This window comes from Solanum lycopersicum, chromosome 5 (assembly GCF_036512215.1).
Source record: "Solanum lycopersicum chromosome 5, SLM_r2.1".
NCBI lineage: Eukaryota > Viridiplantae > Streptophyta > Magnoliopsida > Solanales > Solanaceae > Solanum > Solanum lycopersicum.
Window position 1 is genome coordinate 44,427,775 of NC_090804.1, and position 17,856 is coordinate 44,445,630.

The 17,856-nt window shown below is 36.6% G+C and overlaps 1 protein-coding gene across 1 annotated transcript; it reads right to left on the minus strand.

Moving 5' to 3' along the window:
• Window positions 1–1,062: 1,062 nt before the first annotated feature.
• On the minus strand, window positions 1,063–15,871 carry LOC101266220 (derlin-1). Its single transcript, XM_004239279.5, has 7 exons — window positions 15,574–15,871; window positions 10,657–10,792; window positions 2,974–3,047; window positions 2,708–2,801; window positions 2,374–2,502; window positions 2,110–2,270; window positions 1,063–1,812 (listed from the first exon to the last, which is right to left on the minus strand). The coding sequence occupies exons 1-7, from the start codon at window positions 15,588–15,590 to the stop codon at window positions 1,587–1,589; spliced, it is 837 nt and encodes a 278-aa protein (XP_004239327.1). The 5' UTR covers window positions 15,591–15,871; the 3' UTR covers window positions 1,063–1,586.
• Between the last annotated feature and the right edge of the window lie 1,985 nt (window positions 15,872–17,856).

A 17,856-nucleotide genomic window follows, 5' to 3' on the forward strand; every position in this document is an offset into this window, starting at 1 on the left:
AACCCACAAATGTTGTCAACACCATCTCCATATCTCCTCCCTTGGTTCTTTTCGTCTTCAATTTTTTTTTCACAAAATAGAGAAATCACTTTATAAGAAGAAATTAAACAGTTGTAGAAAAACTTTGCAAAAATAGATTGGGTCATTTTTTGGGTCATCGTAGAAGAAAAAAGAAAAAGAAAAGTCGCATAGTCAAAACAAATCTCAAACGCATTGTTAGATCTATAAAAAGATAACGGCGATAATGAGAAATCAAAAAAGTTTTTTGTAATGTGAGGGAAAACAAGCAAGATATGACAACCATCATTAGATCTGCAAAAAGATAATTGTAATATTCATCCATGAATCAATTTGCAGGAAAATTAAGAAAACAACTTCAACACCCTTCCCCTAAAAAATATTATATTCAAGTGAACTCTTCAAAAGCAAGAACCCTAAATTTTATCTGGGCAAGCTGCTGAGGTTTATGATGACCTCTAAAAATTTGCATCTAGTTCTTTGCTTTCAAGAAAAGAGTGGGGTTGGGACGTTTTCTTTTTCTTTTTATTATTTAATTTTTTTTTAATGCAAATTCAATGCTCACACTTGCTTTTGCTTGCGTGACAACACGCTCCATATATACTCACCAAATTAAATGCCACATAAGCCGGTCTAACAGTCAAAGGAGTTTAAAATTTTTATTTATATCAAGTTTAAGGGTTCAGATGACAAATAATCAAGTAGAATGATTCACAATACAAACTGATAAAAGTACAAGGGTCCACAAGATTATTTTGCCTAATGTGATAATCAAGGAAAAGAACAAGTATTAACAAAAATCAAAGGGCAAGAAAGTACGAGATTAGTGCTAATGTTACCATGATGCACAAACACAATTAACTATCTACTAACCTTTTAACCCAATCCTCAACATCCAAAACTCCCTAATTATGTAACTATGCAAAAGTAATTTTTGTCACAACCTGATGAACCAAGACAAAACCCAGCAGATGCATGAAATTAGTCAAGATGATATTCAACTCCTAAATTTAAACTGTAAATGCTCAGATGAATGCATCAATGTTTCAAATGACAACCTTTTCTTTTTATAACAAAAGTAGCAGTCAAGAAGAGTACAACTTAATTCAAAATAACTACTAACATTCGTACCATAGCAAAACCATCAGCCATTTTGGGTGGTAGAAGCAAGGAATATATGACTCCCAATTGAAGCTGAAGTACCAGACTTGCATCCACTGTCAGTTTTCCAATGCAAATTAGCAAACATCTAAAAGAAAATTTTCACCTATCACTTCTTCCCCCACGGAACATAATCTGTTTTCAGTTTACCTTCTGTAAAATATTCTACTGGGAAAATTTAGAAGGAAATGAATCTACAGAATCAGTTTTTACTTCCGAAAGGGATGATTACTGATGGTTTTGGATTCACCTATGTTTCAACACAATACCCTTCGCAGAATTACACCTTCAACATTATATTTAGAAATAAAACTAAAAGACTCCCTTGACTTGCATCATCAAGATACCGTGAATATAAATGCATTGTCAACTTGAAGCTACTGGTTGGCAGAAGAAAATGTAGCCATTCACCCACCAAGGCGATATGATCTCCCTCTAAATGCTACACCAGGACCGTTATGAGGTTGCACAGGATTAGTTGTGGCTACACCAGAACCCCTATCAGGTTGTGCAGGATACCCTGTTGCTCCACCAACCCGATAAGATCTCCCTCTGAAAGCTGCACCAGGATTATCAGGTTGTGCAGGAGTACCAGTTGGTGCACCAATCCTCCAACGCATAACCAACTTATGTCTATACATAATCAGTTAAAGAAATTTGCACAAAAGAAAAAAATCATTTCCTAAATGCAGAAAAAATTAGCATTTTCTTCACCTTTTTTTGTTTAGATTTTGTTAGGTGGAAATCAGAAAATCCAAGTTAGCCACAGGGACAACACAGCAGGAATAAAAAATTGATGGTCTAGGAAGCATTCAACTGCAATGAACACTCTGCTGTTGCTCTGTGATAAGATATAAACATGAGTTATTTCAGAAAGCAGTTAAAAGAACATCTAAATGGCCACTGGTCAAACTGCAATAAAAAGGATACACCCAAATTGGTGTCTTCAGAAAGTTCTTCCCAGTAGCAAGTGGATGCAAAACGGTTAAGAAGTAATAGAGATGTCCAGCAATGATCCCCGTGAGATCTGGCATAATTGGTGAACCAAAAATAACATCTAAACCTAGCATGGCCCATGGCAAGTAAAATGCCTGCAAGTTGGATACAAGGAAGCTTTTCAGCAATGGACGATAAGATCAAGAACATGAGAACCAGATAGACATCGAATAAATAAATGAAAGAACTGAATCATACCTTTAGGGTCACAAGACCATAAATGTTGATATTTGCAGTTGGGAATTCTCTACTCCAGACATACAGAAGCATGAAAACCAGTGATACACCCAAGAATGGGGAACGGAAGAAGGGGATTACAGATAAAGCCTACAGTGAAACAACATATTGAAAAATGAAAGATTAACTTATGTGTATCAAAGGAACCAAATATCATCTTCATTGTAAGATAGACTGTAGAACTGTCAAAAGGATAGCAAGAGAAAAATGTATGAGGTCGCAGCTAAAGCAGACACTGACAGGAGTTCATGTCTTGGGTAATTTTACTCTTTATTGTTCTTCAGCATCTACATACCAATAATGTCAGAGCTCCAAATATCATCATCCACAGAAAATCTGCTGTTCGTCTTTGAAAAGGTCCACTCTCTAGTTGCACTCCATATCTCGCTCTATAACATCAAGCAGCAACAACCATAATTATTTCTAAAAAAACAATGTAAAAAAGGAGATCCTTTTACATTTCATATCTAATTGCATATTTTAATAGCGCTCTAGAAAATGAATAGTTAGAGAAACAAGACTCCAGAAGAAAGCTACCACTCAAAAGTTGTGGAGACTTACATCATTAAGAGGCGAATCCCAAAATTAATTGAGAACTTCCCAAGAAAGAAGAAATTTGTAATCAATCTCCATACCTGAAGCAAATGTAGCATCCTGTAATTATTGAAGAAAATAAAACCTATAAAAAGAATTCCATGCACCATGGGTACTAGAACAAGAAACTTTTCAGGCACCAGGATCTAGGCACATGCATGCAATGCCAAATGGTCATTTTCTGTTCAACATCATTTAATCCGATGCAAATTAACAAAAGAACATCAATTACTAGTATCTTTTGTGGAAGTACAGGCATCTGGCACAATCTGAGAATTGTCAGAGTAAGCATTGATTATCAAGCAATACTAGAAAATTCAATTATTCAATGATATGGTGCTTTAAACATAATCAGGTATTTCCGTAAAATCTATAAAATTTAATCAGAATTTTTCACTTAAAAAACTACATTCTCATGATTCTCTTCTTCAACATCAGTTCTTTCTCAAACGGAATGTTAAAATGATAGTTTGGTAGCCCACTGTTTTTAGATTTTCCAGTACCTCCTTGATACTGACAAAATATTTATTAATAAAGCAGTACCAAGGAGGTACTGAAAAAGTTATATTAGTCTGGACTCTATCAAAAACTACACAAACAAAATCCAGAGGGCCCATGAAGTGAGATACACTAATAACAGTATTGTTCCTATGCCTACCAAAATAAGCAAGTATCTAATTTTACGAAAGCACTTTTATTCCTTTCTTCCTTCAAAGCATCTTTTGTTTCCCTCAGGCAATATTGTCCATATGTTGATGCTTAGGCGGATTAATCTCCAAATCTTCTTCACCTTTCTTTCTACACTATGTCCTTGCCAACAGTAGAGTAATTTTAAAGCTCTGAGGCATCACCCAACAAACACCAAAACATTTTTTTAGAAATAACAATCAAATCAGCCATGTTTAATTACAGTGCAACAAATGACTAACAGTTCCTTCAGAGCATTCAAATAAAATACCATGTTGCATAAGCTAAAACCCCTCCTCTTTAATTTATCTCGAGTCAAACAGCCACCATAAGAAGCAATTCACCCAAAACATGCTACTTCGCTAACAGCCTAAGATTTTCAGAGCATTTTTCTAGGTCAACGAATCACAAAATTATGAGTTTGTTTTTGTAGCCATTCATAACAAGATTTTACCGTAAAGTTTCCCGAGCTATTGAAAGTCATGTATGTGCATCCTACTTTTCCTTTTCAATCTTTACAATCTGCATTTCCTGTAAAACGGAAGCTGCTTTATCCAACTCCCAATCATAGAAATCCTTCTGATTGAAAGTTCCAGCTACCATAAAAAAAAACAGTCACCAAGCAGACACTCTTGATCTAGAACCAAGCTGTAAATCATAGAAAATTGGTTCTTCAAGAACCCCTCGTCAAACCATCTGTCAAACCACAATCTAATCTTTCTTAACTCCCGGCCTTTAATTTAATATTTTATTCTTAAATGCACAGGTTCCACATAGCCACCGCATTGGAGAGGTTACAGGCTTAAAATCCCAAAAACCACCTATAAAAGAGATTCCTATTGTGCATTTTCAGGTCCCTAACTCCAAACCCTTCTGTTTTTACTCATTATTTTTAGTCATTACATTTACACCATGTGGAGTTTCCTGTTGTCGACATTACCATCCCAAATGATATCCCCTCCTCAGCTTGTTAGTATGTTACTCCACCTTTGCTAGGATTGGTAATAATGACATTGAGTAAGTCAGTGTACCATCAAAAACATAATCTTCCACCAAAAGAGAGGTCAATTCCATTGATTGCTCTATCTGTTCGGTGCAACTGTTGAGTCAAGATCACGTGCTATTTGGAAGAGAGTTGGATAAAGCTCTTTCAAAATGAAATCCCGAGCCACTTATCTTTCCAGAATTTCACTTTCAGGCCATCCCAATCTTTGAACGAAATTTGTAGAAAAAGACCTTCCAATATTTGCATGTTTCCATGGCCCTACCCCGTGTGGAGAATTATTTTGCTTTTAGTAAACAGTGGTTTAGTTTACCATGCTTTGCTGCAACCAATTCCTTCCATAAGCTATTCCCTCCATTCCATATCTCCATAGCCATTTTTACAACATGCTTTTTTTATGCTTGGCTAGGTCCCTGATTCCCAAGCCCCCTTGCAGCTTTGGTCTAACCACATTAGATCATTTAACTAAGTAAAACTTGTGCCCTTCACTGTTACCCTCGCAATGGAAGTTCCTCCTGACTTTATCCAGCTGCTTCAAGACCTTGCCAGGCAAAGGGAATTGTGACATGAGATATGCAGGGATACTATTCATGACACTACAGCAAGTCTTTCTTCTGTTAGCATGCCTTTCCCAAACTATGTTCATTAATAAACCCAGGGGGGATCTCCATATACACCATTCTCTTCTTCTCTGGGAGAAATGCATTATTCACATTCAACTGTTGTTGGTCCCAATCGAGATTAGTTGCTCGGAATAAAAAGATTTTGATAGTCTTCATCTTTGCACCTGGGGAATATGTCTTCTATCTATCAACAACCATAAGTTTGAGTGAATCCCTTAGCCAACAATCTTTCATTGGATCACACAGCCAACCAATTTCTTGTCTGGGTGGTGAAGTAAAAAGTTACCAAGTCTCAATTTTTGACAACGGTTTAATTTATTCAATCATAGGTTGATTCCATTAAGGGTCTACAAAAGCTTCCCTCCAGTTCAAGGGAATAGACATAGAAGAGATAGAAAAGAGAAAGGCTCTATAAGAAGTAGATAAAGAATTATAGGAGAAAAAAATCAAATAAAGGATGTTGGGTACAAGATCTAAGTCTTCTTCTATGAGCAGTAGGAAAATCTAATTCATTAGGAAATGTAGAAATAACTCATCAGTTGAAGAAGGCGCCGCTTCCCCAGAAGCCATAAGCTGCCTGAATCCCTCTGTTTGCCCCATCAGTGTTGCATTTAAGTCGTCCTGTTTGTGGCATTTTCTAGTAGACTTTGGCATGATATATCTTAGCATTGTAATTGCCTAGTTACTGGTTGAGGGAATGTTCCCTCAGTATGAATGAAATGTAGCCATGGAATTTTTCCCAGCTGATGTAGAGTAAGTTGAACTAGATATTTCATACATCAGTCTGTTGATTTGACTGATTCTCCATGTTTGATTGAATTACTGTTCTTCCACAGCTCCCAAGTGAGAATAAATGTTTGTTCCTGTGAAGGTGATTGTGTGTTTGCTTTGTTCGCACTAGGAATTTTGGGGAACTTGATCCAAATTCCTAGTGTTCTAAAATCTTTTTTTATTGGGTATTATCCTATAGAAAGGGTACAAGTTCTATCATTCCTCACTCCAGGAGATCCTTTCTAAGCGTGGATCTTACCCATGAGAATCTGAGATCTAACATCACCTTCTAAAAGCCTCTAGAGGACTCTCAAAATTGAATGTTTAAAGTGGTATGCATTGATAAGATAGGCACACTAGAGTGGCATCCCTTATATCTGTCACAAGCCAAACCATCATCGGTACACTTAGCTTGGATATCCTAATAATAGTTTCCATAACCCATTTAACTGAGTAATAAGCAACTCCCCTTGCTTAGGGGCATGAATTTTATTTTAAATTTCAACGATTCTGGCATCATTACCCTTGAGAGAGTAAGTGCACTTGGTTGAATGCAACTCTTTTCAACAAAACAATAAATATTGCTTAGAGATTCGGAGGTGCATCATAACAAGGGAACTATCAGGATCTCATATACAAAAGTTAGCATCAATCAGATCAGGTGTTATCTTTTCTCCAATAATATAACCATACAACTTTCTCGAGATCCAGCTGGAACTGTGATTAGACATCAAAACCCTACTGTTCATGGTCGGAAAGTGAGAGATTATATGGCTGTGCTTGAAATTCTTGGGCGAGACCCCAAGAAAAGAAGTTGGGAAAAGAAACTTGTCAGAAGTGGGTGCTTCAAGCCATGACAATGACAAGTCAAACCTTCTGGCAGCTGTGGCACATGAGGGTGCATCGGGAGGTATTTTCAACAGTGGCTGACTAGAGTTAGTCGCCTTAGTCAGCTGGATCCTCCGGAAATTTTTTCAATCACGGACAAATTCAAGGAGGGAGAGAACTCGACCTCCTCCCAAAAACTCAACTCTAATGCTGTGCGGGAGGAAATCTCACATAAGACAACAATGTTTCACGTCCCGCCACATCCTAGTTAAATTTAGCATCAAGATACAGGCGGAAGGGTCTAGAGTTGTGGAGAGGTTTGCAAACAACTTTAGAACCTTCTAGATTAATCAAAAAGACTAGAGAGTTCTCTAGAATTCTCTAGAATAATTTAGATATTTATTGAAAGGCTTTGGAAAATCCTAGAAAATGTAGACTTTTCCAGAATAGGGACCAAAGTGTAAATAACTTAGGGACTTGTAAGTAATTTTTATTTACACTTTAGCCCCTATGTAGTAGTATAAATAGGGGGGCTCTCATATGTAAACCAACCAAGCAAGTTATAAAGAAATCTTCCAAGTAGTAAAAAACCTTCTTCCAAAGTTCTCTAAGTCTTCTTTTCATTCTCTTAGCGATCTTAGTATAAAAGGGCCTACTTGAGCTTACAAGATCGTGAAAAATTCGTGAGTAAGTTGTCAAGTGCCGCACGGAGTCTTAGCAAATACTCTAAGTCCGTGACAAAATGGTATCAGAGCGAGGTTTGATACTAAGGAAATGGCTACTGAAGGAGACGTAAACGGCGCTAGCACCACCAACGTCCGTCTGGATGGTGGTAAGAAGAACCGAAAGGGGAAGAAATATCAAAAGGGTAACGAGGAGGTGCTTCCCCATCCCACACCTAACGAGGCGCTAAAATCGCATCCACCATCGACTACTAAAGCAAGTGACAAAGAAATGGGCGAAGATGCCATAGACGTCACCGCTGGAGAAGAATGGGTCGCAAGGGTGGAAGTGGCGAGATAGGCCGTCGAAATCTTAGGCCCACACATGAACGTGGCAGACGGCAAGTTCAAGTCCCTTGAGGACTTCACCCTTGAGGAGACCGAGAACATCCCTGAGGAGTTGGAAGGTCGCCAGCGGGCCGAATTCGAGATGAAGGAGGCCATCACTTCCTTGGAGTGTCGGCTTGTGGATGTGCTTAACGCAAAGGAGACCATCACTTCCTTGGAGCGTCAGCTTACGGAAGCGCTTAGCACGATCGAGACCCTGAAGGCCGAAGTGAGAGCACTCAAGGAAGGTGCAGAAGTTGGAGAATTGTCGTCGTTCGACCAAGATAGAGATGCCAGGGTCGAGGCTCCCAAGCCACCTATATTCAAGGGCGTCCGTAATGCTCAAGAGGTGGAAAACTTTCTATGGCACTTGGAGAATTACTTCAAGTGTAGTCGGGTGAGAAGCGACGAAAATAAGATCAACACAACTGTGTTGTATCTTTGGAGATGGCCATGCTATGGTGGAGGCGTAAAGAGTCGGAAATAGGGAAGGGCATTGCACCGTCAACACTTGGGAGCAATTCCAAGAGGAGTTCAAAAAGGCATTCTTTCATAACAACGTCATCTATGAGGCGAAGCGCAAGTTTAGGGAACTAAAGCAAACGGGCAGCATACGCGCATATGTGCAGGAGTTCACCACCCTTACGGTTCAGATTCCAACCTCATAGATGAAGATATGTTGTTCCACTTCATGGATGGGCTGCAAAGTTGGGCCAGGACAGAGCTGGAACGCCGACAAGTCAGGAATATTGATGAAGCCATCAATCAGGCCGAAGCTTTGACAAACTTCAGGCACGAGAAGCCCGACAGAGCCAAAGGAGATGAGAAGCAGTCATGACCATGGTGGGGGAGATTGTGGCAAAGGCGAGGAGCAGCGGCCACATCCTAAGAAGCATGATACCTATAAGTCCGATCTCAAGAAGTCTAGATGTCATGGCAACACAGAGAGAAAGACAGAGGTTGCCAAAGGAGGTGGTTGCTACATATGTGGTGGACAACATGGCTATACAAGGTGCCCCGAGCTGAAGAGCCTTGGTGCTATCCTGCGAGAGCGGAAAGAGAAAAAAGCACATGAGCAAGAACAAGGTGCGAAGACAACGCAGTTAGGCTTGATAGGACTATGCGGAGCTATCAAAAAGCAACCAGAGAAGCCGAGAATATGCAACGCGCACTATGTAGACATCACGATAAATGGAAGACCCGCTCATGCTATGGTCGACACAGGTGTAGAGGTGAATATCATGACCAAGACGGCAGCGACAAGGATGGGGCTGCGTTACAGTCCAAGTAACGCCCAACTTAGGATGGTCAATGGACCACTGACTCCCGTGAGTGGAGTCGCACATGGAGTAAGCATCACGCTAGGTGAGTGGCAAGGTAAAACCAACTTCACTGTCGCTCCTGTAGATCTCTTTGATATAATTCTTGGGCAGGAGTTCTTCCAGGCGTGTCACGCGGTGATCGATACTTACCTCCAATGACTTCTGTTCATGGAGCAAGGAGGAAATATATGGTTCCCCTAGGTAAGGCACCGAAGACGGAAGGACAAGTGCGACTAACAGGCGTGCAACTCGAGGAAAGCAATAAGAAAAAGGGGACGACATTCGTAGCCACCATTACAAGTTCGAAGGAAGAGAATGGTGCTAAGAAGTCCTTGCCACAGTGCATGACGAAGCATCCAAGAGGGAACAACATCGTGATGCCAAAGAAGCCGCCGAGGCGCTTGCCTCCTAGGAAGGAGGTAGATCGTGAGGCCAAGATAGAAGAGATAACGAAGTAATTGAAGGAGTTGCGCTAGGGCATTGATAGAGTCAATCGACTATTGGTCGCGCGTACGACAAGACAAGACTCGGTTGCCAATGAAGTGACGATGCGACGCGGTCGTCGCATCAATAGGTGGGAAAAAGTATCATGTCCTGCCACATCCTAGTTAAATTTTGCATCCGGATAGAGGCGGAAGGGTCTAGAGTTGTGGAAAGGTTTGCGAACAACTCTAGAACCTTCTAGATTAATCAAGAAGACTACAAAGTTCTCTAGAATAATTTAGATATTTCTTGAAAGGCTTTGGAAAATCCTAGAAAATGTAGACTTCCTAGAATAGGGATCAAAGTGTAAATAACTTAGGGACTTGTAAGTAATTTTCATTTACACTTTAGCCCCTATGTAGTAGTATAAATAGGGGGGGGGGGGGGTTCTCATTTGTAAACCAACCAAGCAAGTTAAAAAAAAATCTTCCAAGTAGTAAAAAGCCTTCTTCCAAAGTTCTCTAAGTCTTCTTTTCATTCTATTAGCAATCTTAGTATAAAAGGGCTTACTTGAGCTTACAAGATCGTGAAAGATTTGTGAGTAAGTTGTCAAGTGCCGCACGGAGTCTTAGCAAATACTCTAAGTCCGTGACAAACGGCTCTGATACAATGATGATTTTGACAGGTAGAAATGTCTTCTTGTATTTATGTCTTTACATCCCATGAGAAGAGATTTATATAATGAAATCTTATAACTAATCAAGGAAAGACAATCAGTCACTATAAAAGAATATTATATTCAAGTTATCATGCTAGGAAAATAAAATCTCCAAAAATCATGCTAATTAATTGACACAATCACCAGTATGATATATTAGGTGGCTGGTTAGCGTTGTAAAGATAATGATATAACAATGAAATTTCACTAATGTAAGCATATCTACCTGAAAACGATAGAGTACTAGCTCATATAATAATGCAATATCAGCAGGGTGATAAAAACCCAACTGATATGCAATGGTAAACAGCAGACAAGCAGTTCCATAAGCCTTGCTTATAGGTGGAAGAGATTTATAGAACCTGCAATGAGAAAACCAATTAGATTTTTAGTGAAAACATGGCATGGAAAATCATAAAGTATAAAGCAGAGAATATGGAATGAAAAATGGCCAAATGGATAAAAAATTATGGAAGGCAAAGGATAACAAAGCTAAATACCAAAGGTTATAGGTAGGAGAGAACAACAATCCACATCTATCAAATATAGTCCAACTCTCAATCAGTAGACGCCAGACACATATATTCCAAACTTTTCCTTTCTTTGGAAATGACATAAGATATAGAATCTAAAGGATGTCTCACTTGAGAACGCTCCACAGATGAATTTCGGAATTCGTACAACTTCACAGCTCAAACATGAAGTTGCCATAGATAAATGATTAACAACAAACAACAAGAGAATTAATTGAAACCTCACATTTAGGAGGAATCATCAATATTGAAAGGGGAAAACCCCATTATTACTCAAGAGTTTAACTGATAGCAGAACTACTAGAAGAGGTAGACTCTGTCAGGTACAATAGATGGCAGGTCATAGTGAAGTTGATCGGTTTTTAAGGAAAGAAATGCATAAGGCTCGTCTCTTGCAATTTTTCAAATAAGTTGTCAACATGCAAGATAATCTACAAAGAGGTCGGAATAGGACAAAATAGATGCTACACACATGAAAAGATGTTGTCATCTTTACCTTCTTTATTCAAAGGTTACAGGGATCTGGGAAGTACTTTGACCATTTGGCTTAAACAGTTCAATACCCTACACTGTCAAAGGTGTCTTAGCAAGCTGGATTAGATGAAGGACAAAAAAACTAGCTAAAAACACGTGGATTTCAAGCCTAAAATGCATTTCGTGGACAGTGGGTAAGGAAGATGCTAGATGTTTTGGCGGAAGATCAATTTCGTGTCATATTCGAAAATACAGATGACCAAGCACAACTTACTGATGAATATGAAGATAATAATTAGCCTTCAATAAACACGGACACAAGCTTATCAAGTGCTTACATTCTTTTTCCATTTCTTTTGTTGATATAGTATAAATAATTTACATATTGTCATATAAACGTTTGCCACTTCCTGCTCTGCCCCGTGTAATGTCGATGATTTTAGAACTGACAAAGTTACTTCAGCTGGGATGAAAGTTTTTGAATCCCAGCATATCACCAACACACTTGAAGGAAATTTCCCAAGTATTAAGTCTAACGTTTCAACATGGAGATTTTCAAACAATATCTACGGCTTGATTCGAGCACATTGAGTAGAATATCCAAGTTTTGATGAGTTTGAAACTTTGAAGTTTTAGATTGGATGTATATAGGGGTTGCAAAATGGGTAAAATTTATGGTTATCCACGCGACTTAGTATTAACCAAGGGCGTAGCTACCTTAATTGAAGAGGGTTCATCCGAAACCACTTCGGCGGAAAATTGTATTATTAATATATGGTTAAAATAAAATTATATGTACATAGAGTGGATGTCAAACCCCCTTCGACTATCTATTTCTACAAATTTTGAACCCCCTTATTAAAAATCCTGGCTACGCCAGTGGTACTAACCCATTATAAATGTGTTGGTTATCAAAAAAAAGAAAATCGTAATAAAGTGGGTTTGGCTAGTAATAACTACGGAGGTTATCCACTCACCAATTAGGTTGTGTTGGGCATGAATTATGTGTTTCATTTGGGATGCAAGAATCTCTCTTCTAAACTTCTATCTTCTTTCCTATTGTATTCACAATAGATCACTCAGCCTGATTCCACTTAAAGAGAGGAGGGGCATAAGTTCTACAAAACGTGTATGCTAAGCATGACAATTGGTTCTTTGCTTCAAGACTAGATCGAGGGCATTTTGCCAATAACGTTTGAATAAGACAAAGGCAATAAGTGTTACTGAACTAGGTACTTTCCGGCCAACTACCCAAACTCCAACCAGCTTTTTAGAAGATGTTTGTTGCAGAAGTTTCCTATGGTTTACGGGCGAGACGAGAGCATACATCAAGTCAAAATCAATGGAAGAGGTACTTCTAACTAATTCTGTCTAACCTTGAATAAACTACTGAACTACATTCTCGTCAATCCTTTCCGGAACGGAGGAACCAGCCATAGGCCTCTTCTTTTGAATGTTTTTTAGGGCTACTCTTCACTTGCAGGTGCTACTACAACTAATTGGTTCTTTAGAATCATTTAAAAGTGGGTCAAATATGTAGCAACCTATATTATCCATCATAAAATATGGATAACCCAAGTATCTACCAAGTGAACTCCCCTTAAATCATGTTTGATTGGCTTAAATATTATTCAGATGGACATAACTTACTATAATGACTTCCATGCATAAAGGGAAAAAAATCAAAATTCTCCTTAAATTAGTAAAATATTTTTTAAAATTTTCTGTACCTCACCACCCAAAAAATTTCAGACCTCGGATCCGACCCGAATTTTGACCTCTAGACCACTCTTATCTAGAAAAATATTTTCCTTCATACCAAACACACTCTAGATGGAGAAAAAGAATAAGAATAAGATATTGTAATCTGCAGTACTTATTTCTTTATATATATAATAAGAAGCAATGGATATGATAATATGGGTATCCATATTATCCATTGGGTGTACCCATTTTTATACATATCAAAATATGAGTGTAGTCAAGTTTTTAATCCATTTTCACCAGACTCATTTTCGACCAAACCAAATCTGACTCAACCAGTCCGTTTGTCATCCTTAGTTGCACGCTAACTGTATGCCTGCATATTCTTTGAAATAAATTGGGTGTGTGCTAGCAATAAGCCAATAAATTGAAGAACTCTATTCCATTAGTTAGTTATGGAAGAAAATGTAATGAGAAGAAGAAAGCTGATATGGATGGGGTTGTTAAATAATTAGTGATAATCATGAGATTTCTTTTTTGAGAAGTGAGACAGCATTATAGGGTTAGGTGTTAGGATACACTAGTGTAAAATCCATCTTAACGTGAAATAGTAAGGCATTACTTTGAGGTACTTTGTGGATGAATTATAGTGTAATCAGAAATATTTCCTTTTGTATACTCTATCATATTGTAATCCATCATCCTGATCTGCTGGAGTAAAGATAATTGGTCGACCCATGCAATTCATTGCCATGTACTGGTCAATCCTCACTGTATAACACTATGGTATCAAAGCCCAGGGTAACATATTCATGTGAAAGCATTTTTCACAATTATTGATATGCCTTAATTGTGTTGTTTCCCATTGATTCAGGATGTTGATAACAAACATAAGGTCAGAATGTATATCATGTATTGATTCCAGTAATGAGGCTCATGTACATTAGTGGTAAGTTCTGATATCCTCTCAAAGATCAAGTGAGATACAATGGCCAAGCTAATTTAAGCATGCATGGGTGTGACAAAGGCAAGCTTCAGCACAATGACTTTTTAGAAAGAAGTTGGAGCAAAGATGAGTCAGCCAGATACAACTAAATGCTAGAGCCTAAAAGACTCATTGTGCTGAATAAATCAGCGGGTAATGGAGAAAATTCTGAAATCAAATGGAATATGCAGCACAACTCACGCAAGCTCGGACAAAGTCACTAAGGCAAAATTCCAGAAAGCTCAAAAGATTCCACAATTTGACAAAGTTTCCATGAAGGCGAAGAAATGCAAGTAAGAGCTAGCCAAGGCGATGTCAGATGACAAAGTACATTAGTACTGAGAATTTCTTAGTCAATTTTGTTCAACATGAAGCAAGTCTCCTATGTTAGAAACTCAAGCCAAGGTAGAAGTCTATTAAGAGGCCTTGAATTTTCAAGAAATTAGCAACTGTTGATTTTTCCCATGCTTTCAGATATCCAAATATTGATGGTTAAATTCAAACATAGAGGGTTTGAACCAATCTAGATTGCTTGGTTAAGACATGCTGACTAGAAGATTCAAATTTGATAAGCTTGAATTGTGGTAAGGCTTGAATTTCCAAATGGTGTAGTGAACTAACAATATACCAATAAATTGATGCACTCGTTCTCATTTATAAGGCATAAAAGGAGAAAAAGAGGATAATAAGTGAGAGGTAGAGAGAGTTATATCCTTACACTAAGTTGTGAAGTTGACTGAACGAATTGTAAGACAACATTCAAGAAATCAATATTAGTACATTTATTGAGTAAATTAGAGTCTTTGTCTGTTATTTGTATTCTCACTAGATCTTATTATACAAGAATTCCTCATCACCTATGGCATAATAGGCCTAACACATATTCCCTGGTTTCACATTTATTCTTTCTGTATGTTGTTGCCCTGCCACATCAAATGTACCATTCAATCCTCTCCAGGACATAACAAGATCGGGTTCTCCCAACCAAACAGTGCACCTGAATGCTAATATTATTTATCGACATCAATGGTCCGTGTGTTCCTCTAATGCATTTCTGTTATGTCATGACCTTTATAGACATACTTATTGCTTGTTCTCTCAAAATGTAACAATTTCTGGTTCTTAATGTTATTAAACAAAGAACAAGCTTCTATGTTAAATCAATCATCTTTTGGAAATACAATTGAGAGTTGTACTACTTGACGCAACTAAACATAAAATCTCCATATAGTTCAAACATCCCACAATCACAATAAGGGAAAATCCTCAATCCCATCTCCTGACCCACTGAAAAGCCCTAAGAGTTTGAAATTGAGGGTATTTCACAATAATGAGAATAATAGAATTAGCATCAGATTACAATAATTAAAAACAGAAAACCCTAAAGTCGTTTCAACCGAAAAGATTGAGAGCATTTCGTCATAATTAAGTGTAAAGAAGGACTTACTCTGCAGGAGATGACATTGCGAATTCAGAACCCTTAAGAGATCTCAAAAGCAATTGACAAGTTCTGTTTCCTAAGCAAAAGATATCAAACTTTGGACGACGATAACAAGGAAATTGCTATTTGTTAATAACGATTTCAACGAGAATGGAAATTCCAGAATGTATTAGAGTGGGCCACACATTCTAAAATTTGCCTTCGATGTCTTCTTATTGAATGTTTGAAACAATTTCTCTTAAATTTTAGATATTTAATAAAATATTCGATTGGTAAATATTAGCATCATTAGAATATTCTAGAGGACTTATTTATAAATATATCTACGGTACGTATTTATAGAACAATTCCTGTTTACATATTTACCCCTTAGGGGTTGTTTGGTTACTCTATAAGAGTACCTTTTATTCATGAATACAAAGTGGTGTTAGTTTTACCATGTTTGTAAGAAGCTTTTTATTAGGTTGAAAAATCAACCTAATTTATACGATGTTTGGTAGGTAGAGTTCTAAATGTTGTATAAAAAGTTATTAATGTATTAATTTTATATATGTATTAAAATAATATATTACACATTTACCCCTATTAATTTATTTTTAAGTCATTATTTATTGAAAACTTTAACTTTTTTTCCCTTCGCTGAAAACTTTACCTAACTACTTATTTTTTTTTAAAAAAAAATCTTAATACACGAACATCATTTTTCTAAGCCGCAAAGCTCGTGCTAAATTAGTCGCCACTAATGTTGCAGTTTAGCCTTTTGTACCGTCGACGCATGGCTAATTTGTATCAAATCAAGAGCAAAATATTTATTTTTGTAAGAAAATTTTATATTCTTTTTTGTTTCTTTTTTGCTGAACAACATTTTTTTATTTTGTTTTCATTTGAATTCCAAATGCAAATATTATATATACATATATACATATATATATATATATATATATATATACATACATATATCTATATCTATATATACATATATACATATACATATATATATATATATATATATATATACATACATATATATATCTATATATATATATATAGTATATGTATATATGTATATATAGATATAGATATATATATATATGTATATATATATATATATGTATATATGTATATATAGATATAGATATATATATCTGCAGACAAAATAGACACAATTCAATTTATAATATTAATATATTTGATATATTAAAAATATATAAACAATATATACAATATATTGATAAAATATTTACCTAATTAAATATGATTTCATAATGGATAAATTACCTATATACACATCTTTTCTTTTCATAATTTCCATGTTATTCTCAAATCTCAATCATTTGTAATTTTATTTTAAAAAAATTCATCACCAAAAAAATAAAAGAGTTTTCTAAATCTTGATTCAATATATAATTTTGTTATGATTCAATTAATTTTATTTTTTCTCTTTTTTTTATAAGTTTTACATTAAATTAGAGAAAGTGAGGCAGGAAGATTTGGGCCTTTTAGATCTTTGGTTTTGGCCCGATTTCCCTGTCTTACACTATTGTAAAGGCTTCCAAAAAATCAGATGAGTTTTTACCTAACTTACAAAAAGAGCTCCTTAATTTCGTGGGGCTTTTGGACTCAACTATAATTTTTGTATACAGACCATATGTTGTCTGTATATCAGTTTATATAACTCTATTTTAAACTCCTGAGACTTCAATTTTCGTCTTCGACCTGTATATTAATAGTTTGGATCTATATTTGAGCACCTCAATCTGTATATCACTGTATAAATGTTGTATACAGAATTTATACAGCCCATTCTTTGGGATTTTAAAATAATTTCCAGCTAAATGATGGATCTATGGAACCTGTAACATGATCCGAATATATATGTGTGGAGGGGGGGGGGCTGTCTCGATGGATAAAATATGAAAGGAGGAGTCCAAGAGACTCGAGGAGAGTATTCATGCATTAAAAAACAAAAGCCATGAACATAAGCAAATGTGAAAAGGACGGAATATACTGAATAAAGTATTTCGAAAAAAATAGACCACCACAAGTCTATGAGCATCAACAAAATAACAATGGCAATAGCTTGATACCTAATTTCAAAAATTCAATATATACACATTTAAGTCTTGCTCGAGCACAAAAGGTTAATAGCTTAATGAGAATGAAAAATTCATTTCCTACTGGAAAGTAATGAGAAAACAGAACAAAGAAAGGCAAATACCCTCGTACTAAAAGGAAAAGATTAAGACTTAAACCAACGAAGGAGTAATCTAATCGAATCATTATACAAAA